Source organism: Antechinus flavipes, chromosome 4 (genome assembly GCF_016432865.1).
Source record: "Antechinus flavipes isolate AdamAnt ecotype Samford, QLD, Australia chromosome 4, AdamAnt_v2, whole genome shotgun sequence".
In the NCBI taxonomy this organism is placed as follows: Eukaryota; Metazoa; Chordata; class Mammalia; order Dasyuromorphia; family Dasyuridae; genus Antechinus; species Antechinus flavipes.
Window position 1 is genome coordinate 189,462,439 of NC_067401.1, and position 24,546 is coordinate 189,486,984.

A 24,546-nucleotide genomic window follows, 5' to 3' on the forward strand; every position below is an offset into this window, starting at 1 on the left:
TATCTTACTGACTGAATTAAAAGGGCCATATATGTTCTTAATGTTGTATTTTCCCATCTCTGCCTCTTAAAATATATTTCCCTTTGTCCAAGCTGTCGCTTTGTCTAGCTGTTCCACCCCCACCCCCCATTCAGCCTCCTTTTTTTCCCTGGCTTTTCTCCACCTAACCTAGCCCTCCCCCATTTTGCCTGGGTCTTAGCATTACTTCTCTCTCCCTGCGGGGGCTGAGAAGACTTGGAAAAGGGGTATGGGACAGGCGTTACCATGACCACTGCAAAGCCGGCCGCAGCTGGTCAGGGCAGCTGCTCCCAGGATCCTGTGCTGGGACTAAGCACCGCCCTGAACCGACAAAGCCAGGGAAACTGGGAGGCTCTGGGGCCCCACGGCAGGCACCCCGCTTTCAAATCCAGGGCCCAAACAGAAAAGGCCCAGGGGATCCCTGAGCCCAGCCACAGGTCAGAGCTGGGGGAGTGATGGGGGAGTGAGCTGGGGATTAGAAATAAAGACTGCAATTTGGACGCCCCTCTCTAGAAGAGAGGGACAGAGAGTGACAGACAGAATGACTGCCTGGAAGAGAAGGGCAGAAGGGAAAGAAGACTGAGGATGGGTAAAGAAGGTAACAGGAGTGGGTGGGAGGGGAAATGGGACACTGAAAATAGGGAATATGGAATACAGCTTGGGTGTGGGGAATTGTGCTGGGGAAAGGGATGGCCATTGTTGAGAGTTGAGGTGGGTAGGATGCCACCAGGTTGGAGACTTTCTGATCTGTGTAATATCATTCTCAACCTCAATATCCTTCCTCTTCCTCCCTTTTTTCTCTTAGCCTCAGTCATCTATATTCTATAAGCCCCTTTCTTTTTGTAGCCACTCTTTCTAATTCCCCTTGTTCCTCAGCTTATGTTTCTGTATCATAGCTATTGTTACCTTCTCTTCCTCAGCTGTTGTTACAGTTTTAATATCTCTGTTTTGCAACACACACTCCATTATTTTTCAGTCATAGGCCCTTTTACTCTGCTCTCCCACCAATCATTTCTTCAAAGGATTATTAAACTAACCTTGCCTTTACATTCCACGATTCTTCTTTGCTCGAAATCTTTCTGACTCCCTATTATCTAGATAGTTCAGTCTTTTTAATGTTCAAGAAACATCCTTCCATACATTTTGGCCTTCTTTTATATTACTTTCCTTCCCTCCTCCTAAGATTATTCTGTGCTGCAATCAAATTGGCCCCACTCTACAGGGCTTGGAATTTTCTACCTCTGTGCTTTTATTCACAGGATAACCTGTCTCTGGAATGCATTTTCCTCTGAAGAATTCTTCCTTAGCTTTAGTGTAATTTAATTGTTGCCTCTTCTAAGAGAACTTCTCTGTTTCCTCCTTTTAGTCCCTGTTCCTCACATTAGGGAGTAGTTTCTTTTTTGAATCTTTGCTCTCATTTCTCTTGTATATTAATTTTGTATTTATGGATATCTCTGTATATCATATCTTTTTATTAGACCTGTAATTTCCATGAAAACAGGTGCTTTTTGTGTTTACAGCACATTTCTGAAATTTAATATAATTTCCTTAGCCTTACCATATTTCCCCACACCTGTCTTCCTCAGTTTTTCTTTGCTCCTTCCTCTTTTAATTTTCTTACTTTTCTTTGGGGTCCTCAGACACACCCCTTCCTTCTTTCTCACCTTTCTGTTCCTTAGCCTCTTCTCATTTTCCTTTTCTTTTTTCTCTCAGTTTTTTTACCTTCTCACTTTAAGTATCCCTAAAACTCCTCTTCTGTATCTATGGTCTTTATTTCATTTTCTTTCACAGTAAGATCAGAGCATAGCTCGGTGATTCTAGTATCAGACCTTCCAAGTTTGGTCACTACCACCCCCCTTCTGGCCTCCAAAATATCTTTTATATGAACGTTCCTTTGCTCTCTTGCCCCCCACCCCCAGCTGTTTTCCTGCTTCTCCCCAGAGTCAGCTGCATCTTCAGAAGGAAATCTAGCCCATTATGGGAGTCCATCCAGGCCAATCATTCCTTCTCCTCAATGTTTTCCAATAGTAGTTGGGTGGTCTACTGATCTGAGAGTTTCCCCCTTCTATTGCCCCCTCCCCTTTAGCTTTTCCAGTTGCTCTCTTTGACACAGCTGTGCTTTGCCCTATGGGCAGTAAATTCATAATTTGCTAGAGCCAGAGAACAGCTTATAAGTCTTCTAGTCTAATCACCTCCTTTTGCAGGTGGGGAAACTGAGTCCCATAGCTACTCTAAGTATGATTTACCCAAGGTCACACTGCTAATTAATGACAGAACTTTCTGCTACTCTGCATTGCCAATTGAAGCTCACTGCCTGGCAAGATAAGGATAGACAAGGACATGGTAACTCCTGGCAAATTAGATGTGGCTGTAGAATTGGAGAAACATAAGATCCTCTGGGGAATTGAGATGATGACATAAGAGCTCGTAAGAGGCTACAGGGACACCAAGGAAATGGAAATGAAGACACCAAGACTCTCCATATGGGAAAACTGAGGTCTTTGGGCTCTACTCTGGAGCCATCTGTATTTCTGGGCTCTCTCCTCTCCCGCCCCTGGGAATCTCGGCTCCAGTCTTACATTCCACTTGGCTCCAGCCTCCTTTCCCTTGTCACTTGACTCCACTCGGCGCAGCATACTTCCCCTTCCTACTCTTTCCCCCACCTCAGGCTATCTATCCCTACCCCCACTCCCTCAGCCTCTTCTGAGGCCCAAGTCTGGGGTATTCTGGAAGGAGTTACGAAGGTAGAGAGAGCAACTCAATCCTAGGTCTGCTAGGGGACTGGGACCAGGCTAGGTTTGTAGACTTCCTGGTCCCCAGATTTTCCTTTGCCACCTTGACCCCTGTCTGTCTGGTACTGTCTTATCATGAGCCCAGGGTCAACATTGGTCTGGAATAGCAGATGTCTCAATGGAGTGTGAGGGGCTCAAACTCCATTCCTGAAACTCTGGTTCTGGTTTTACATCCTCCCTCTCTAGAGTTTCCTTTTAGTTGCTGCTACTTCTGCCTGCCAGGTTTGTAGTAGTCATCGCCAGTCCCTTAGAAAAGGAGGATGGGGGTGGAGACTGAGGTGTGATTACCTATTCTAGGGCCCAACCCCTCTCTCCTGCTCAAGTCTTACCTTCCCTCTTACCTAATCCTCCTCGTCTAGCCTCTCTGGGAACCCAGTCTCTCCATCTGCCTGCCAGTCTCTTCTCTGGATTGATATGAATGCTTTGGGTAGGAAGGAGCTGTTCTCTACGGGTCTGTATGTCTATTTGTGTTTGTGTATACTATGGAGTTTGCATTCTGGTATGAGAGTGTCAGCCTTTTTCTGTCTTCCCGTCTGTTTTTCTGTACCTGTTTTTGATTAGGACTTTATATTTATATCTTGGGATTTATTATCTCTGTACCTCTTTGAACAGGTGTGAACTTATCTCCAAATACATAATTATTGAGGGGAATATGTGTCATGGTGTGTTGATGTGGGATCATATATGTCTTTGGGGTGGGGAGGGGAGGTTTGAAGCTGATTAAGGTGATTGTCCAGGAGTGAGGCAGAATGAATCTTCCCCATAAAACCCCTGTGTTTTTCTCTCTCACCTTTCTCTTTAGGCCAATTCAAGAGTTAAGAGACTGCCTTTTTTCTATCACATTCTGTTCTTACTCAACCCTTACTCTTCACTTTGTGTTTCTCTCTCCCAGTGTGTGTTTCCCTTTTCATTCTCTCACTCCCCTGGCTCAGGGTTCTATATTTAGACAGTGTACTACTAAAGGTTGAAATCCTGGGACTACCACCAGATACTTCTCCCAGAAGCAGTGACTGCTTAGGTTTGCTGGGATCAGGAGACTTGGACCCCGGTTTGTTGGGAAGCTGAAGAGAATCCAGGGCATTTGGAACAGATATAGAGGTAATTACCCCTGATTGGGGGAATGGTGGCTGTGAAAGTTGGTAGGGTAGGAGAGTGGGAAGAGCCAATGGTTATTTGACTAGTAGACTGATACTTTTGTCCATAATGGAAGCTGTGAGTACGAAATGAAGTTAATTGCGCTTATACAGCTAAGGAGAAAGGACACCTCAGGTCCACAGAAGGCCAGGTAGTCAGAAAATGGACAGGCAGGTGAGACTTTACTCCTCCTCTTCCACTGGGTACTTTCTGTGAGCTCAGTTCTAAGCTAGGCCTGCAATAACTTGCTTCTTCCCACCTGCCCTGGGGGCCTCTCCAGCTCTTACCCCTTTTTTGGAACTGAGCCCAGAAAAGAAGGAGCCAGAAAGAAGAGATTACCTCTTCTAGTATGACTCTGCCTTTGACACCACAGCTCTAAGTCTGCTGTTTGGGCAAAAAGGAGCAAGTAGAAACATTAGTGAGAAGAGTAGCAAAGCTATAAACACAGAGTCTTAGAGGGATTGGGGTGAAAATAAATATAGAATGTGTGCTGGAGTGCAGTAAAAGCCTACTGGAAGGTGGGGGGAAGAGAGAGGAAGGGCAGGAAAGGGAAGTGGCCATTATGGATGAGAAATAGAATCAGTGGAGTGAGAAAAGATTCCTAGGGAGTCGAGAAAGGGGAAGAACAAAGTGTAACATGATGAGAGAGGGGTATAAAAGTAGGAGAAAAGATGTAAGGCAAATGCAAAGAATTCTGGGGTGGGGAGAGGATTGGGGAACTGCATATAGCAGTATACAAGAAAAGAGAGGGAAAGAGAAGAGAGAAGAAAAAGGGTAAAGTAAAGGAAGAAAAAAGGAGGACAAAGAGGGAGTTAAGTTGTAGAAGGGAGTTTGCTCCTTAAGTCCTGAGATGCTCTAGATCTAGGACCCAGAAAAGACCCCCCCAACAGCTGTTCCAGGGAGCCACCTCCTGACACCAGAGCCTGACTGGAACCTTCCTTTCTGGACTCCCTCTCTTCTCTCCTCCTCCACCTCCTACTTAGCAGGCCCAACTACAGAAGCTGTCAGAAGCACAAAGTCTGGGTCTTTCAGAAAAAGGGAGGAGAGGTAGGAAGTGATGGTGGAGGGCATCTCAGTCCTGATGGAGAAAACAGAAGCCTGATAGAGTGGGACACCTGAGTTTTAGAAGGGAAATGGTAGCTAGAGGGAGAGGTTAGGGTTTGGGACAAAGGTTGCTTGTTGTTTCTACTTGGTATAATTAGAGTATTTCAGTCTAGCTCTCCTATCCCAACCACTATCCTTCAAGCTACTTTCCTATCCTAGCCCTCTAGTGAGCATTTCCTAAGGGTCCAGCATTTGTGCCATGTCAAATAGGGTACATTCCACTGGAGATCTCCCATAAAATACCATCCTCCTTCCATTCCTTCAAGGTAAGAACTATTTGCTCTCTGGCCACCCCTGTCATGGAATTATAGGATCACATATTTAGAGCTGGAAGGAAACTTAAGCAATGAACACATTAAAAATTGTCAAATACAAGCCCCCCCCACCCCTTTAATAGAAAAAAATAAAGGATAGAGAAATTAAGAGATTTGCTCAGGATCACATAACTAGTAAGTATCCTAGGGAGGATTTGAAAGCAGGTCTTCCTGCGCTGCATCCACTAAGCCACTTAGGGAATCATCTGCCAGGGAATGGTATTTGAACCTTGGGAGCCAATGTCAAGTGATAGAGAAGAAAGGGAAAAGACAACGGTTCAGGATAAAGACTAGCGAATGGGCATGGCATGAATGGCAAATTCTAGGAGTATATACTTACTGAAAACTCTTTTCCCTAAACTACTTGCAACAACACATATACAAAAAACAAACAAAAAAAGCCATACTGGACCTACACCTTCATAAGCCTAATAATATCTACCAATAGCCCAATCATGCTTCAATAATTTGTTTTAGGATGATGGTATAATCAAATTGCAGTCTCAGAAGTTTCTATCCTCACCCCAAATCCTAGATAAACTATGTGTGGGTCACTATATACATTGGCATTTCTGGAAGACTTAGGAATTATTAAAGCAGGAATTATTAGATTTGAGGGAAGAAACCAAGAGGAAAAAGTAAAAATAAGAAAAAAAATAAGGTTTAGTTACTTTTCTTAATCACTTTTTCATTCTCACAGTTTTCTCTTCCTTCCCCACATGTTTCTTGGGCCTATAGTTGTCTGCTCTACTCTACTGAACCTTATATTATCCTACAGAGGGATTAAAGCTCCTTATTCTTATGAAATGATATGTCTTGCTTTTATATGTATACAAGAGAATACAAGTATTTGAGTATTTATGTATAAAAGATAGTCTCTTGACTAGAATTTTATTGCTGTTCAGGCACCTATTATTTTGTTATTCCCCCAGTATTTTATTAATTCATTGATGAAATAAGATTTGTTAAGAATCTGATCTGTGGTCCGTATGAGGGTATAGGGAGGGGTGCAGTGTCTCTGGATCTGCATAGTTTTGATTTATACGATTGTGAGAGGGTGGTAATGGGGGTAGTGATGTATGAAAAGCATTATATAAATGCCATTTTGTTTTTTGACACATGGCGATTGGGGTTAAGTGATGTATCTAGGGTCACATAGCTAGAACATGTCAAGTGTCTAAGGCCAGTTTTGGACTCAGGTCCTCCTGACTTCAGGGACTGTTGACTGTCCTTTTTATATCCGGTGTGCCACTTCTTCCTTTTGTTATTGTGGCATGTCACATGAAAACGTAATGTGTCTGAGTCTGCAGACCTGTGTAACTATGACAGGGTGTGATGTTTTGTAGATTATATCTGTATGCATACGCAGATCCACATGTGTTTGCCTAGGGTTATGTCTATCCCTGTGTTTACAGTATGAATGTGGGGCTAAGCACACGTGTGCGTGCATGTTTATGTGTGCAGGGAACTGTATCAGTGACTAGAGGGTGGATGGGTAGAGTGGAGGAATGCAGGGTGTCCTCATCCTGGGATATAATTGGCTTTTGGGTCGGTAGGAAGGGTTATTTTGGGGTAGTTCTGTCTGAGAGGGTCTAGTCTGAACTGGCATCTCTATTCTCAAGAGAGAGATGGAGATTTCAGGATTTTTTATTCTTGGTATCGGTATATAAATCTGTGTGCCTTTTTGAATCAACCACTCTGTGTCTGTCTTGGCCATTCATTCTGTGTAGTTCTTGGTATTTTTCTCTCTGCCTTCTGTTTTGTGTCTCCCTATCTCTGCTGGGGGCCCTGTCTCAGTCTCTGTTCTCAGTGCCAGCGATGACTCACCCAGGGATGGGCATGAAGGTTACTCAAGGAAACAAGGGCTCTACTGTTCCCAAGGGATGGGGGGTGGAGAATAGGACCCAGGAATCCAATATACAGAACTTGTGGGATTCTAATGACCTGCTCTCTTCTCCTTCACTCTTCTTTCTCCTTACTTATGCTCACCTTAGGAGCCCAAGCATCCTGCTTCCTAGTCTCTGCCTCTGGCTCTCTTCCTGCCATTTCCACCCCCTCACCCATCTCCTCAGCTGCTGTCTTAGAGCTATGGAGTCTCAGCTGCCTCTTACATTCCTGCCCCAGGGCACTGTGGGAGCAGCTGAGGAGGGACAAAGGAACTGGGGAGTATCTCTTCTCCCCATTCCTCCTACCTCCTGGGGAAACTCTTTAAACCCTTCCTCCTTTCTCTAGGACAACTGAATTTTCTTCAGTTCTGTATTTCTACCTCAGAGACAGTTGTCTCTTAAAATGGGGAAGGGGGAAATGATGAAGGAACAGGATGTCTGGATCCCAGAAAAAAAGTAAAGAACTAATAAGCTAGAATTGGGGAGCCATGGTATTTTGGCTTGAAGGAAGTAGAACTACTTGTGTTCCTAAGAGAAAAAGATGCTTTCAAATGAGACAAAATACCTGAAGGGAGCAAGAAACAGGGATCTGGGAGCTTCAAATCTGGGGACAGAATGTTTTAATTCAATGAAAGTTAGGGAGTAGAGAGATGGCTGTCTAGGATATAAGCAGGGAGCAGAGAAAATAAGTTCCAAAGGTAGGGATTAAAAAAATCTCTCTCTCTCTCTCTCTCTCTCTCTCTCTCTCTCTCTCTCTCTCGCACACACACATACACACAGCCTCTCTCTCTCATTTTGGGTTTTTTTTTTTTTTTTTTTTGCTATTTCTTTTAACTGAGATCTCTCCATTCTTTTTCTTTTCTTTCAGCAGAGATGCTGTTCTCTCCAACATAAATCAGTGAGATCTGGAGCCATGGAGCTGCTTATCCTGTTGTCTTTGCTGCCTGTGATATTGTTAGGAGTTGGAAATGCTGACATGGAAGGACACTTTGATCCTGGTGAGGAGGCTAGCTAGCTAGGTCTCTGAGGGGAAAGGATCTTCAGAGGGGAAAATTTAGTGAAACTTATCCTTTCTGTATCGTACATTCTCCTAGCCAAATGCCGTTATGCCCTGGGTATGCAAGACCGAACCATTCCTGACAGTGACATCTCAGCTTCTAGTTCCTGGTCAGACTCCACTGCTGCTCAGCATAGCAGGTATTCTCATTTCTTGGGCCCTCCCAATCAGGAAACTAGAAGTTTTTCTATGATCTTTTTTGTATGTCTCTTAATTTTCCTACTCTAGATTCTTCTTTTCTTTTGGAGATCCATATCAATTGCTTCACTGATACTAAAGATCTCACAGTAACATCATGGAACCAAGAGGCATTTTAATAATAATGTAACTCTGTATCAGAGGAGCCCATCTAGTACTAAATCCATCCATAGGATTACAAATATTAACTCAATTCCTTCCTTCCTCCTAGATTAGAGAGCAGTGATGGAGATGGGGCATGGTGTCCTGCAGGGCCTGTGTTTCCAATGGAATCAGAATACTTGCAGGTGGATCTTCGACGGCTACATTTGGTGGCCCTAGTGGGGACCCAAGGACGACATGCTGGGGGGTTGGGCAAGGAATTTTCTCCTAGTTACCGACTGAGATACTCCCGTGATGGTCACCGCTGGATGGACTGGAAGGACCGATGGGGCCAAGAGGTGAAGAGAGGCAGGGAAATCGAATGTCATAGGAGGGAAACAGATGGTTAATGGAGGAGATTGGGATCATAGAGAGCATACATGCTATCTGAGAGCAGGAGGACAGATTCTGTGTAGGTAGGAGAGGTAAAGGAATCAACTGAGTTAGGAAAAGAGGTGGAGGTGGGGAAAGGAATAGAGAATAGAGAAAAAATTTTAAGGTTGGAAGACTTTAGAGATCATCTAGAGCAGAAGTATCAAACATGCAGGCCAATAGGCCTTCTCAGTTCAGTCCGACAGTAGAGCAGGGATCATATTAATTTATGGTTTTCTAAGTCAGTATGTAGCTTGTAGGGATCCTTATGTATACTTTAATAATCTCCATTTCTGTTTGAGTTTGACATCACTGGTCTAGACCAATGTCTTCATTTTGTAGATGAGAAAACTGACATTTGAAAAAGATGAACTGGTTTGCCCAAGGTCTCACAATTAGTTGGAGGAAGATCTATATTTCTTGACTCTCTGTCCAGTGCATTTCTAGGTTGGAGATGGGAGTCATTGAGCAGATAGTATGAGGATTTGAGCCAAGCATCTAACTTTCTCTAACTTTCCCCTCCATTCCATCTCTCAGCCCTATGTCTCTTCTTATCTCTTTTTTACCTCCTGCCCCAGGTGATCTCAGGGAATGAGGACACTGGTGGAGTGGTGTTGAAGGACCTGGGACCCCCCATGGTGGCCCGTCTTGTCCGATTCTACCCCAGAGCTGACAGAGTCATGAGTGTTTGTCTTCGAGTGGAATTATATGGCTGCCTCTGGAGGGGTAAGTTCAGCATCTCTCTGAAGAGATAAAACTTGAGTTTCTTATTTTAGAGAGCCCCAAAACTACTGTATTATATCCTCATGAAAGAAAAGTGGTACTAAACCTCTCATTCACCCCTGGGAAAAGATTGAAATTACCAATAGCCACATCAGGGGGCCAAATGGAATGGTTGTGAAAAAAAATTTCAATCTACCAATCAATGAGTGGTTTAAAATGCCAACTCTGTGCCACTCTGCTATTTGCTAGCTATACAAAGACAAAAATGGACTATCCCATCTGCCTTCAAAGAACGTATTCTCTTTCAGGGGAGACAACTTATACATATATAACTATTGTACAATGTAATGGGCTGAGTAGCTCTTGTACTAGGTGGGATCAAGAAGAGCTCTTGTAGGAGATGGCATATGGATTGAGTTTTGAATTAGGGATGCTAAAAGGCAGAGTTAAGGAGGGCAATCATTCCAGGATGTGGGACAAACAGTTTGTGCAAAGTCAGGGATATGGGAAATGAACAATTGTGTGAGAAGATCATAGAGGTTAGTTTGGCTGGATCATGTAGTATATGACAGAGAGTAATGTATAATAAACCTGGAAATGTCAATAATGAATGAGTTGGAGATTTGATATTTTTCCCATTCTTGAGAAGTTGTAAACAATGTAAATTTCCTCTTTAACCCCAGTTCCTTCCATTTTGTCTCAGATGGACTGCTCTCTTATACAGCTCCTGTGGGGCAGACTATGTACCTGGCTGAGGCTGTGCATCTCAATGATTCAACCTATGATGGACACACAGTGGGCGGGTGAGAGAGGCAGATTTCTAGAGCTATAGAGTTAGGGCTTTGAAGAATAGAAAGAGGGAATAAAAGAAAGAGGGAATAAAAAAAGAACAAAAGAAGATGAAATTTAGGGCTTACAATGCAGAAATTTGAAATACTTGACTATACATGTTTGTAACTGGGATTTTGTTTTTCTTTCATTCTCAGTGGGTGGGGATAGTGGGAGATTTTTTTGCATTGAATGAAGAATCTCATTTAAAAAATATTTGGGGCCTGGTTTAAAGGGGAGAGACAAACTTATGGATAAAGATGGTAAAGGTCAAAGAAGGAGCAGGGAAGAACATGACGGTAGGAGGGCTGGATCTAAGGCATGTAGAATAAAAACCTGCCTCTATGGACAGGAGATAAAAAAAAAAAAAGTTTGGCCTGGAGGAAGCAGAGATAAGCCCTAACATTTGGGGGATGATGCTAGAATTAGAAATATGGAAATAGGGCTGTAATTTTGGGTTCACAAACCAAAGCTCAAAGAAGGGTAAGAAAGTTAGGAGCCATCACATTCTTGTTTTAAATACCACCCTCCCCCACTTTCCTCCATGACCCTAGATTGCAATACGGAGGCCTGGGCCAACTGGCAGATGGTGTGGTAGGGCTGGATGACTTCAGGCAGAGCCAGGAGCTTCGAGTATGGCCAGGCTATGATTATGTAGGATGGAATAACAACAACTTCCCCAATGGCTATGTGGAGATGGAATTTGAGTTTGACTGCCTGCGGGTCTTCCAGACTATGCAGGTGAGAATTTTCTGACTGAAAGTCCAGACAGAGAAGTGGGAGAGGGGATGGAGATGAAGAATATATTTAGAGAAACCATAACAGGTAGAGATATGAGGGATAGTATATGAGGGATCTCTGATCTTTGTTATTATCTTGTTTCCTTTCATTCCCACCCAGATCCACTGTAACAATATGCATACCCTGGGTGCCCGGCTCCCTGGTGGGGTGGAGTGCCGCTTCAAGCGAAGTCCAGCCACAGCCTGGGAGGGAGAGCCAGTATATCAAGCCTTAGGAGGAAGTCTAAGGGACCCCAGAGCCCGGCCTGTAGTTGTGCTCTTGGGGGGCCATGTAGGTCGATTTCTGCAGTGCCGCTTCCATTTTACTGGGTCCTGGCTGCTCTTTAGTGAAATCTCCTTCCTTTCTAGTAAGTTATAATAATAACCCTTCACTCCCAGATCCATTTATAGTGGAGTAATACTTGCCCCCTGCCCACTATCTCAGATCCTCAACATTTGGCAATTTCTTTTCCCTTTGTCCTGAGATTTTCCTACCCAATGACATCCCACACTGTCCCAAGCTTCCTGCCCCAACTCCCTTCTTCTCTCATTATCTCAGTTAGTTATTTTGTATTCCTTTATAACTTATCCTATCCTGTGTCTCCTCCATCTCCACCCCAAACTTCCCCAACATCCTCTTTCAGCTGCTCCAGAATTCATTTCTGATTTTTATGTTTCAGAGGAATGTTTTATTTTAATTTAATCTTTTCCTCTTCCTCTGCCTTCCCCATAATCACCTTTTTCTCTTCGCCAACTCCCTCTTCTTTTTCTATTTGTTCTCCCCAGATGTTGTGAATGAATCCTCTCCAGCTTTGGGTAGCACTCAACCACCTGCCCCTTGGTGGCCCCCAGGTCCAGTTTCTACCAACTTCAGCAGCTTGGGTAATAAATATCCCTACCCTTCCTCCCTCCTTCTTCCTTGAATTTAATACAACAAATGCTAGTAGAATGCCTGCTCAGCATTAGATTAGGCTCCTGGGATATAAAGACCAAAATCCAAAAAAGTACTCTCTTGCTGTAAAGGAGCTTACATTATGCAAGACCACGTTAGTGATCCTGTACTCTGACTTCTTTCTACTTCTCTCTGCACAGAGCTGGAGCCTCGGGGACAGCAGCCTGTGACCAAAGCAGAGGCCAGTCCTACAGCCATCTTGATTGGTTGCTTGGTAGCCATCATCCTGCTGCTACTGCTTATCATTGCCTTCATGCTTTGGAGGCAGCATTGGCGCAGGCTGCTTGGCAAGGTGGGCATGACTTTGGGAGAGTCAGGGATGGGGTTGTGTCCAGGAATGAAAGGGAATGAATGGAGGGGAAAACAAGACAAAAGATGAGAATAATAGTAATAGCAAGTTTTTATAAATTACTTTTCATATGTTGTTTCATTTGGTCCTCACAACAGCCCTGTGAGATAGATGCTATAATTATAGTCATTTTATAGATGAGAAAAATTGAGATTAAGGGATAGGTTAAGGGACTTTTTTTTGTCTTTTTTTTAAATAGCTTTTTATTTACGAGACATATGCATGGGTAATTTTTTGACATTGACCCTTGCAAAAACTTCTGTTCCAACTTTTCCCCTTCTTCCCTCCACCCCCTCTCCTAGATGGCAAATAGTCCCATAAACATTAAATATGTTAAAGTATATGTTAAATCCAATATATGTATACATATATATATATACAGTTGTCTTGCTACACAAGAAGAATTGGATTTAGAAAGAAAGTAAAAATAACCTGGGAAGAAAAACAAAAAATGCAAGCAAACAATAATAGAAAGAGTGTTATGCTGTGGTCCACACTCATTTTCCAGTGTTCTTTCACTGGGTATAGCTGGTTCTGTTCATTCCTGAGCAATTGGAACTGATTTGAATCCTCTCATTGTTGAAGAGAGCCTCATCCATCAAAATTAATCCTCATATAGTATTGTTGTTGCAGTGTATAATGATCTCCTGGTTTTGTTCTTTTCACTTAGCATCAGTTCTTGTAAGTCTCTACAAATGTTAGTTCTCTCTGTATTCATCCTGCTGGTCATTTCTTACAGAACAATAATATTCCATCGCATTCATATGCTATAATTTATTCAACCATTCTCCAATTGATGGGCATCCATTCAGTTTTCAGTTTCTTGCCACTACAAAAAGGACCGCCACAAACATTTTTGTACATGTGGGTCCCTTTCCCTTCTTTAGTATCTCTTTGGGATATAAGCCCAGTAGTAGCACTGCTAGATCAAAGGTATGCACAGTTTGATAACTTTTTGAGGTATAGTTCCAAACTGCTCTCCAGAATGGTTGGATCCATTCACAATCCACCAACAATATATTATTAGTGTTCCAGTTTTCCCATAACCCCTCCAACATTAGTCATTATCTTTTCCTGTCATTTTAGCCAGTCTGACAGGTGTGTAGTGATATCTCAGAGTTGTCTTAATTTGCATTTCTCTGATTAATAATGATTTGGAACACCTTTTCCTATGGGTAGAAATAGTTTCAATTCCATCATCTGAAAATTGTCTATTCATATCCTTTGACCATTTATCAGTTGGAGAATGGCTTGATTTCTTATAAATTTGAGTCAGTTATCTATATATTTTAGAAATGAGGCCTTTATCAGACAGATTAAGGGACTTGACCTAGCATCACATAGCCAGACGGAATTGAGAGGATTATGAACTCATGTCTTTCTGATTCCCAAGCTTACTACTACACCTAGCTGATGGAAATGGTTGGTATAGCTAAGATATAACTTAGTAGAGTAGAAAGTGGTAGAAGCCAATATGTACTTTAACTCCCAGGTCCTCTCATTTCCTCCCAAATCCTGCCAGGCGGAGCGACGAGTATCAGAGGAAGAGCTGACAGTTCATCTCTCTGTCCCTGGGCATACTGTACTTATCAACAACCGTCCAAGACCTCAAGAACCACCCCCTTACCAGGAGCCTCGGCCCCGTGGGAACCCACCTCATCCTGTTCCCAGTGCCCCTAATGGCTCTGGTATGGCCTTGGGAGGGAAGAATTAATACCATGTGCCCCGACTCATATTCTCATTCTCATTCTCTCCCTCTCCCTCTCTCTCTCCCTGTCCCTCTCCCTATCTGTCTGTCTGTCTCTGTCCTTTCTGTCTGTCTTGCTTTTTCTCTCTGTGTTTCAGTCTGTCTGTGTCTCAATCTTTGTCTCTCTGTTTTGTTTCTGTCTCTTGCTCTTGCTATCTTTCTCACTCTGTTTCTGTCTCTTTCTTTCTGTTTCTCTGCCTCCCTGTCTCTGTCTGTCTCCCTCTCCCTCTCCCTTTGTGTGTGTGTGTGTGTGTGTGTGTGTGTGTGTGTGTGTGTGTGTGTGTTTCTGTCTATCTGTTATCCTTACTGTCTCTGTCTTTACCTTCTACCTTGCTTCTTCTCTATAGTCTTTTTCAGGATGTCAAAAGTCATCTCTTTATTTCTTCAGGTTCATCTGTGTTCCTGAGCACTCCTTACGCTCCATATTACACTCCCATCAGTCATTTCCAGTGTCTTCATTGTCTATCAGTTTTACTAGTGGTTATTTTCATCCTTATGTCTCCTACTCAACTAATTGGATCTTACTGCTTGATTGTACCTAATATGTGTTTTCACTGTCAGCCTGTCCATTCATTGTTCTTAGACTCATCCTATTCTGTGTTTTTTCCATCTGTCTGTCTTTTTTTCTTGATCTCTACTCATCCCTTGTTTCCTCCAGAGTCATAACTAGTTTTGGGCAGCTTAGGCTTTGCCTTGGGTAATAGAATTTAGAGGGTGTAAAAATTTAACAGTGGAGAGACCACATTAGTAATGAGTTACCCCTCCTGCTCAAGAGAATTTTGTATTAATTACTTAACATTATTTTCATATCATTAATTTTTTAAAAATTAGCTCAGGGCATATAATTCATGCTGCTTACCCAGGGCAGGTGTAAGTGCTGTTTGCCCCTTGCCTCAGGCACTAAAAATACAATTAAGGCTCTGGTCTCCTATTTATTTGTCCACCCCCTGGTCTCATCCTATCCTGGTGTCTCCCCCATCCCTCCTTCTCCCGACAGTGATGCTGCTCTCCAATCCAGCCTACCGCCTCCTCCTGGCTACTTACGCCCGTCCCCCCCGAGGCTTTGGCCCCCCTACATCTGCCTGGGCCAAACCTACCAACACCCAGGGTAAGCCCCATCATCCCCTGGGCTCCCCACTCCAAACTGGTGTGGGAAAAAAACTGGCTCCTTATGCTTTCTTTACTCCCAACCATATTCTCTTTTGCTCTCCAGAGCATCAGAGGAGAAAACTCTTGTACCTTTAGCTCTACTGTATTGTTTTCTGCCCTTTTTTGAGGTATCTCTTTAGAGCAATAGAGGCCAAAAAATCACTTGGATTGAGTTCCTGACTTTCTCCTTTTCTTTTTTTCCCCCATTAGTATATTCTCTTCAGCTTCTTAGAATTGAAGAGGAAGGTGGTTTCATAACCTTAACTCTTTCCATCACTACCCATTCCTCATCCTTTGATTTCTTCTTCTCTTCAAAGCTGCATAGGAGGAGGCTCTACCATCCCTGGCACTATTTCTCTTTCTCTATGTTTCTTCTCTCTGGAGTTTCAGAGATGAAGGTTCTTAAATCCTATACCTTCTCTATCTCCTCCTACTCCTCTGTGTTTGTTTTGTTGTCTCTTCCAGGCTCCCTGAGCTTCAAAGAAAACTCTCTAACCTATCTACATTTCTTCTTGTGTCTAAATTCCTTGTTATAGGATTTGTAGAGGAAAGGGTTCTTCTATTCTCTGTTTCCTCTTTGTGCCCCCCTGTCTTTGGGGCAAGTGGGTTGGGATGGGAAAAGTTTGGGAGGGACATTGAAATGGTAAAGTCAGAGTTGAGGGGCTGGGACGGGGAAGGACAATTAAATAAAAGGAAAATCTGGGTAGGGGAATTTAAGATTTAGAAAACCTGTCCAGATAGGTACAGGGAGATCTCTTATGCTGGAAGATCCTTAGGAAAAAAATCTCTCTGGTCTTCAGAACTTACCTTGTTAATTGTCACATTTCCCATGTAATGAAGTCAGATTTTCATCCGGCATATTTTTTAGCTTTAGCCTATCCTTTATGGGTAGATGAAAAACAAGAAAATACAAGGCATAAAGGATGTTTGGGTCCTGTTCACTTGGGGAAAGCAGGAGGGAAGGGGGTTAAGATATAGGTAGGGATCTAGGTACCTTGGTGGGGAGGAAAAGTATGGCTACTTACCTCTGAACTATGTCATTGGGAATTTGGGGCTGCTTCAGCTTCTCTTAATGCCTCTCTCTTCTGCCCCACCCCTACCTCCAGCCTGCCATGGAGATTACATGGAACCAGAGAAGCCATGTGCCCCGCTGTTGCCTCCACCCTCTCAAAGCAGTGTCCCCCACTATGCTGAAGCTGACATCATCACTCTACAGGGTGTTACTGGGGGAAATACCTATGCTGTCCCTGCACTACCTCCAGGGGCTACAGGTGATGGCCCTCCCCGAGGGGATTTCCCCCGATCCCGGCTCTACTTCAAGGAGAAGCTAGGTGAAGGCCAGTTTGGGGAGGTGAGGAGGAACTCAATTCAGTTCAATTCAGCAAACTTTTATTAAGTTCCTGCTGTGGGTGCAAGGCACTGGAGATACAAAGACAAAAACAAGAGAAAGACTTGCTCTCAAGGAACTCTATTGGGGGGATAGAGAAGGTACACAGATAAGTAAATACAAGGTAATATGTGAAAGAAGAGAGGGTAGATAATTGGGAGCACCAGGGAAAGCTTCACAAAGAAGCTGACACCTGAATTGGGCTGTGAAAGAAGCTAGGGATTCTAAGTGTGAAAGGTAAAGTTGTGAAAGTAGACAGTTAGGCTCACAGATTATGCAAATGCAGAGAGGTAGGAGATATTTGTCCAGTTTGGGGAATAATTACTAAGCCAATTTGGTTGCTATATAGAGTGTCTTAAAAAGAGTAATGCTACAATAAAGCAGGAAAAGTAGTTCTCAGCCAGATGGTGGAAGGTCTTTTTTTTTTTTTAATAATAATTTTTTATTGATAGAACGCATGCCAGGGTAATTTTTTACAGCATTATCCCTTGCATTCATTTCTGTTCCAATTTTTCCCCTCCCTCCCTCCACCCCTTCCCCCAGATGGCAAGAGTCCTTTACATGTTGAATGGGTTGCAGTATATCCTAGATACAATATATGTGTGCAGAACTGAACAGTTTTCTTGTTGCACAGAGAGAATTGAATTCAGAAGGTATAAATAACCCGGGAGGAAAAACATAAATGCAAGCAGTTTATATTCATTTCCAGTGTTCTTTCTCTGGGTGTAGCTGCTTCTGCCCATCTTTGATCAATTAAGGCTCTCTTTATCGAAGAGATCCACTTCCAGATGGTGGAAGGTCTTAAAGAACAGGCCAAGGGGGTGTATTTTTATCCTATGGGCAATAGAAAGCTTCTGAAGGGGAGTGGCATTGTCAGATCCATGCCTTAGGAAGATTGTTTAAGAAGCTATGTAGAGGATAGATTGAACAGGGAAAAGACTACAAGCTATGAACAAATTAGGGGGCTTTTGCTTCAGCCTAGGTAATAGATGATGAGGAACTGAATTGTGATAGTGGCTATGAAGAGAAAAACATGGATTTAAGAGGATATCTGGTTAGAATGGACAATATTTAACAATTGAGTAAATGCCAAGGCAAAGAAAAAGGAAGTCAAGATGACTCTAACATTACTTTTTACCTTACCTTTGACTTCTGACCTCTAACCCAAACCTCCTTCCTTTGAGAGCACTATAATAGCCTTTATTTTTCTCTTTCTTCATCTTTTTTCCCCCTTTTATCATCTTGGGCAGTGGCAAACTCTATGACAGGTGATGGTAATAGCAATTCATGTTAGTATTGTGTAATTCAATTTTCTTTCTTTTTTAAAAAATAATATCTGTTTATTTTCAAAATTCATGCAGTGATAGTTTTCAAAAGTCACCCTTGAAAAACCTTGTGTTCCAAATTTTTTTCTTTCTCTTCCCCCCCATCATCTCCCCCAGACAAGCAATTCAATATATGTTAAACATGTATAATTCTTCTATACATATTTTCACATTTATGATCTTATGCAAGAAAAATCAGATCAAAAAGAAAAAAATTGAGAAAGAAAAAAAAGAAGCAAAGAACAATTTAAAAAAAGGTGAAAATGCTATGCTATGATCCACATTCAGTACCCACAATCCTCTTTTTTGGGTGCAGATGGCTCTCTCCATCACAATTCTATTGGAATTGGCTGAATCCCTTCATTGTTGAAGAGCCAAGTCCATCACAGTTGATTATCACATAATCTTGTTGCCACTGTGTATAATGTTCTCTTGGTTTTGCTCACTTCATTTAGCATTAGTTCATGTAAGTCTCTCCAGGCTTTTCTGAAATCATCTTGCTGATCATTTCTTATAGAACAATAATATTCCATAACTTTCATATACCAACTGATGGGGCATCCACTCAGTTTCCAGTTCCTTGCCACTACAAAAAGGAGTACTATAAATATTTTTGTAGTTTTGTTGTACTTTTCCTTTTTTTAGGATCTCTTTGGGATACAAACCCAGTAGATACATTGCTGAATCAAAGGTTATGCACAGTTTGATAGCTCTTTGAGCATAGTTCTAAATTGCTCCCCAGAATGTTTGGATCAGTTCACAACTCCACTAACAATGTATGAGTGTCCCAGTTTCCCCACATACCTCCCAACATTCAGCATTATCTTTTCCTGTCATTTTAGCCAATCTGAGAGGTGTGTAGTGGTACCTAGGAGTTGTTTTAATTTGCATTTCTCTAATCAGTAGTGATTTAGAACATTTTTTCATATGACTAGAAATGGTTTTAATTTTTTCATCTGAAAGTTGTTCATATCTTTTGACCATTTATCAATTGGAGAATGGCTCATGTTTTTATAAATTTGAGTCATTTCTCTATATATTTCAGAAATTAGGTTTTTATCAGAACCCTTGAATGTAAAATTTTTCCACTAGTTTTCTGCTTCTTTTCCAATCTTGGTTGCATTGGTTTTGTTATAATTCTGTTTTCAATGAGTTTTGTTACATTTCCACATCTTTTTACAACCTAAGGAAGTAGTCAAAACAGGTATTTTTAAAACCATTTTATAGATTGTGATTCAGAAAAGTTAAGCAAATTGCCCAGAGTCACACAAGCAAGTAGGTAGAGTTAGGACTGTGGCTCTTACTCAGTTCATAATGTCAATACCGCTTTTCTTGACTCTACAACCTTTTTGATCCCTGTAGTACCACTTAATAATCTAGCTCTCTTCTTTTCTTCTCCATTACAGGTACATTTGTGTGAGGTGGAAAGTCCCCAGGATCTGCTCAATTTAGAATTCCCCCTCAATGTGAGAAAGGGCCGCCCCTTGCTGGTGGCTGTCAAAATCCTTCGCCCTGATGCCACAAAGAATGCCAGGCAAGACTCTTGTTTTTTAAATTTTCAGTAGTATTTTATTTTTCCAAATACATGCAAAGATAGTTTTCAATGTTCATTTTTATAAGACTTTGTATTCCAAATTTTCCTCCCTGTTTCCTTTATTTCACATTCCCCTTCCCAAGACAACAAGCAATTTGATATAAGTTAAATATATAAAATTAAAAAAAATATATCCTCATATTTGACATGTTGGAAAGTCCCAGGATCTGCTCAATTTAGAATTCCCCCTCAATGTGAGAAAGGGCCGCCCCTTGCTGGTGGCTGTCAAAATCCTTCGCCCTGATGGCAAGGCATCAATTTCACCACCATCCCCTTCCCAAGACAACAAGCAATTTGATATAGGTTAAATATGTACAATTAAAAAAATATATCCCCAAATTTGACATGTTGTACAAGAAAAATCAGTCAAAAGGGAAAATATCATACACAAAAAGAGAAAAAAACAAATGAACAACAACAAAAAGGTGAAAATACCATGCTTTGATCCAAAGCTCTCTCTCTACATGCAGATGGCATTTTGGAATTGCTTCAGGCAAGGCTCTTGAATGCATTGTGAGCCTTGGGATGAGTAGATAGAGGAAGGGCAGAGGCTGCAAGATGAGAAGAAAGGCTCCATTCTGAAGAGAGAAGGGAGAATGTGGAAGAAGGAATTCATCAATTTGATTAATTCTTTTATGAGCAGGGAAGTGAAGAGGGGAGTGTTAGAAATTACCCTTTCTAATCTTCTCTTCTAATCTCTAGGAATGATTTCCTGAAAGAGGTGAAGATCATGTCAAGGTTGAAGGACCCCAATATAATTCGACTTCTAGGAGTGTGTATCCAGGATGACCCCCTCTGTATGATTACTGACTACATGGAGAATGGTGACCTTAATCAGTTTCTTAGTGCCCACCGATTAGAGGACAAAGCTGTAGATGGCAGCCCAGGAGATGGGGGAGCCATTCAGGGGCCCACCATTAGGTAATCCACCCTAACACTGAAGCAAAAAGGGAACTAATGAAAGTTAGCACTTGTCCTTGCCTTCCCCACCCTACCCCCACCACATGCATACACACATTTACATACACACACACACACACACACACACACACACACACACACACATACATCAATCTTAGGCTATTCCCTAGAGGGGTCTCTGGTAGCACAAGGCAGGAATCACTGAATTAATAAGGATTTATGATGTAAGAACTTAGAACAAGTTTCTTGATCCTTTCTGGGGCATAGAACCTTTGGGCATTCTGGTAAATTCTATGGACTCTTTTTAGAATAATATTTTAAAATGATCCAAAGAAATACTAAATTTCAAGTAGTGGTTAATGAAAATAAAGGTGTAATTTTTTTTCTCATCTAAGTTCACAGACCTTCCCCCCCATATCTATCTGTGACCCCTTTGGAGTCCCTGATCCCAGGTTAAGAACCTATAATTTACAGAGAGTAAGTAGGGTAAAAGATCCCAGACAAGGATGAGAGACAGTTAAGGTTTCAGGCTAGATGTCTACTCAGAGGCTCCTGGCATGGTAGAGAGAAGGGACATTTGGAATTACAAAGGTACTGGGATCTGACCACAATATTTCCCTGTCATCCCTTTCCTAGTCTCATAACACAAGTTTAAAACTTATAAATAGCAGCCTTCTGCCAGTGGGAGTAGGGAGATGGTTTGTTATGAAAATCTCATCTAGCCCTTGGAGAGGTGTGAACAATGCTGGTGAGTGGGTCATATCATCTTTTCCATGGAAGGGAATGGGACTGTATAATTTGGGCAACCCTTTTTATCCAGCCTGGGGCTCTGGGGACTTGGCTCTCTGATACTGGAATCCTGTTCCCTTCCAGCTATTCCATGCTGCTTCATGTGGCAGCCCAGATTGCTTCTGGGATGCGATACCTTGCCACACTCAATTTTGTGCACCGGGATCTAGCCACAAGGAACTGTTTGGTGGGTGAGCATTTCACCATCAAAATTGCTGACTTTGGAATGAGCCGAAACCTCTATGCTGGGGATTATTACCGTGTTCAGGGCCGAGCTGTGCTACCCATCCGATGGATGGCTTGGGAGTGCATTCTTATGGTAAGGAAGTCCCTTGGTAAGTAGGGAGAAGATAAAAAGCTGGCAGAAGATGTGGCAAAGGATGTGGATTCTAGTTTAGAGTCTGTCACTAATTAACTAACTTTGAGCAAGTAAGTTCTCTGGGCCTCAGTTTTTTCATATGTAAAATTAGGTGATTCAACTAGGCAATATCTAAAGTCTCTTCCAGCTTTAACATCGTGCGCGCGCGCGTGTGTGTGTGTGTGTGTGTGTGTGTGTGTGTGTATGTGTGTGATGCAATTTAAGTGACAAATTTGGGCAAATTAAGCCCAAGGTGTCACAGCTAGGAAGTGTTAAGTGTCTGAGGCCTGATGTAAACTCTGGTCCTCCTGACTTCAGAACCAGTGCTCTATCCATTGTACAACCTAGCTGCCCCTAATATCCTATTTCTTAAGGAATTAGAGAAAGGGGCTAATCATTGGGATTGATTACAGGGATAATAGAGAAAAAAATGACAAGGAAGAAAGGAAAGATTGTGAGGCTAAAGCTTGAAGCACTGAAGAGATAGAGAGGGTAGAACCAAAGACAGGAGAGGAAAATGGTTAAAAACAAGGGGGAAAGAGAAGGATGATAGAAGGGGAGGAGGGAGAAAGGATAGAATCCTTGGGAAAGATGGGTCATTAAAAGTGAGCAAAGTTTTAGGAGAGAATGGAATCATGGAAAAAAATCCTCTTCATGGTGAGGGGAATCAGGAAGACAAAGAGCTAAGTGTGAGGTCTTGGGATCTTCTGCACTAAATTCCCATCCTGACTAATTCCTTTCCATCTCTGCAGGGAAAATTCACAACAGCCAGTGATGTGTGGGCCTTTGGAGTCACCTTGTGGGAGGTGTTGATGCTGTGTCGAGCTCAGCCTTTTGGGCAACTTACTGATGAACAAGTCATTGAGAATGCTGGGGAATTTTTTAGGGACCAAGGCCGGCAGGTCAGAAATGGGGCAGGAAAGGAGGACCAGAATGATGATGGGGAGATGGGACTTATGGTAGAGGGGCAGAGGGTTAGTGAAGAGAACACAAGATTTGGAGCTGGACTTGAGACCCAATTTGCCATTTTCACCTGTGTGATGAATTTGCTCAAGCACTCCTTCCTCTCTCCTTTTTCTGATATAATCTAGGTATACCTGGCCCGCCCTGATGCCTGCCCTTTGGGACTCTATGAACTGATGCTTCAGTGCTGGAGCCGAGAACCAGAGGAGCGACCTTCTTTTCCTCAACTACACCGATATTTAACAGAAGATGCCCTCAATATGGTGTGAATCTTGGCACCTATTCTTCATTTTCCTATCTATCTTTCTGGCGTGGTTCAATGATGGGGACAGCAGCTAAATCTGGAGAAGAGGTTCTCTTGTTCCCATTACCTCCCTCCTAATTTTTTTGTCCATTCCTACATCTTCTTATTCCCCATTCCCATGATCTCCGTTGTGCCTCATCTTATCCTTTCCTGCCTCTTTTCTCTTGAGCACAAAACTACCCCAATGAAAGCAAAGGAAAAGACCGATTTTCGGCAGGCTGTGTCTGCCGAGGGAGGCAAGGATTATATGATCTCTTCTCTTTTGGACCTCTTTTTTACCCCCTTGTTTTTCTCCCTGCATCTCTTTCCTTTTTTCATGGTCTGTCTCTTCTGTTTCCCACTTACCCAGCTGGCCCTGGAATTGGGATTTCCTCTGATCTTTAGCAATCCTCAAAGTGAGGGAGGGCACAAATTGGACTGACAGTTCAATGGACTGGAAGACACTGGTTTCTGGAGAGATGGCTCTAATCGCCACCAATTCCTCTCTATCACACACTGGACACAACTGGCAACAATTTGGTGGATAAGGAGGACAGGAATTGGGGATGGATATTCTCTATCACTTCCCCTAGAATTGTCCCTGGGCTCTATTGTTCACCGTTTTTCATCTCCCAAAACACTGGACATGGGGGTTGATTCACCCCTACTTCTCTAATTGTCCTAATTTCCCCTACCCTTCCCCACCCCCATGTTGTAAATAGTGCTTGTCTGAATCTTTAAGTTTCTTTGGAGTAAATATTTTGGCTTTGAGGAAGTGGGATGGGGAGAGGGAATGTATCTGGCCCCTGGGTTAAATGTCTTTATTATTGATATTACTTTGGGTTTTCTGTAATCACTTGGGGTTTGTACATTGGGGGGTAGAAAGAGACACAGATTTTTACACTAATATATGAACTTAGTTGGAGGAAATTTTAATCCCTTGCAGTAGGCAGGCAATAAAGGTTGACTTTTCCAAATTGCTGCATGTCTGATTTGGGGGATAGCTAATCCTCCTAAATTCCTATATGTTTCATTTCCCACAATATCATGTATCTCCCATAATTCCTTACAAAGAGAAGAAAGGAAATAAGTATCTACTGAGTTCCTACTATGTGCCAGGTACTGTGCTAAACACTTTACAAATATCTCATTTGATCTTCATGACAAGCTTGGGAGGTGAGTGTTATTATTATCCTATTTTACTGTTACTGAAGCCACCTGAAGTTAAGTGGCTTGTGCAGGATCACACATTTTAATTTAAGTCTTCCTGATTCCTCATCTCTGCTTTATCACCTAGGAGAGTTTTTCATTTCCAAGGGATAAAACTTTTGTGGGAGGGAGAGACAGCTTTATAAAGGAAGATGAAAATCAGAAAATGAAATA

General features: G+C 42.4%; 1 protein-coding gene across 12 annotated transcripts; it reads left to right on the forward strand.

Moving 5' to 3' along the window:
• The first annotated feature begins 344 nt into the window (after positions 1–344).
• Positions 345–24,140, forward strand: DDR1 (discoidin domain receptor tyrosine kinase 1). Of its 12 annotated transcripts, none has more exons than XM_051996134.1 (18): positions 345–455; positions 8,117–8,246; positions 8,343–8,445; positions 8,715–8,943; positions 9,595–9,742; positions 10,443–10,542; positions 11,122–11,308; positions 11,468–11,714; positions 12,133–12,228; positions 12,439–12,590; positions 14,140–14,335; positions 15,392–15,502; positions 16,650–16,894; positions 19,662–19,789; positions 20,552–20,770; positions 21,644–21,878; positions 22,670–22,819; positions 23,009–24,140. In XM_051996134.1, exons 2-18 carry the CDS (start codon positions 8,162–8,164, stop codon positions 23,147–23,149), a joined length of 2,772 nt encoding a protein of 923 aa, XP_051852094.1. In that variant the 5' UTR covers positions 345–455; positions 8,117–8,161; the 3' UTR covers positions 23,150–24,140. The 12 variants fall into 12 exon arrangements, with proteins under 12 accessions (XP_051852094.1, XP_051852095.1, XP_051852096.1 ...); XM_051996135.1 differs by having other exon boundaries at positions 348–455; positions 8,120–8,246; XM_051996136.1 differs by lacking the exon at positions 345–455 and adding an exon at positions 506–616.
• The last annotated feature ends 406 nt before the right edge of the window (positions 24,141–24,546 follow it).

What these genes read in the sequence shown, in the direction of transcription:
- DDR1 (XM_051996128.1), top strand. Translation starts at nt 3,229, where the DNA reads ATGCTTTGGGTAGGAAGGAGCTGTTCTCTACGG. An exon ending in GAAGGAGCTGTTCTCTACGG is followed by an intron (nt 3,262 to 8,116) that starts GTCTGTATGTCT and finishes CTTTTCTTTCAG; the next exon opens with CAGAGATGCTGTTCTCTCCA. An exon ending in ACTGCTGCTCAGCATAGCAG is followed by an intron (nt 8,446 to 8,714) that starts GTATTCTCATTT and finishes CCTTCCTCCTAG; the next exon opens with ATTAGAGAGCAGTGATGGAG.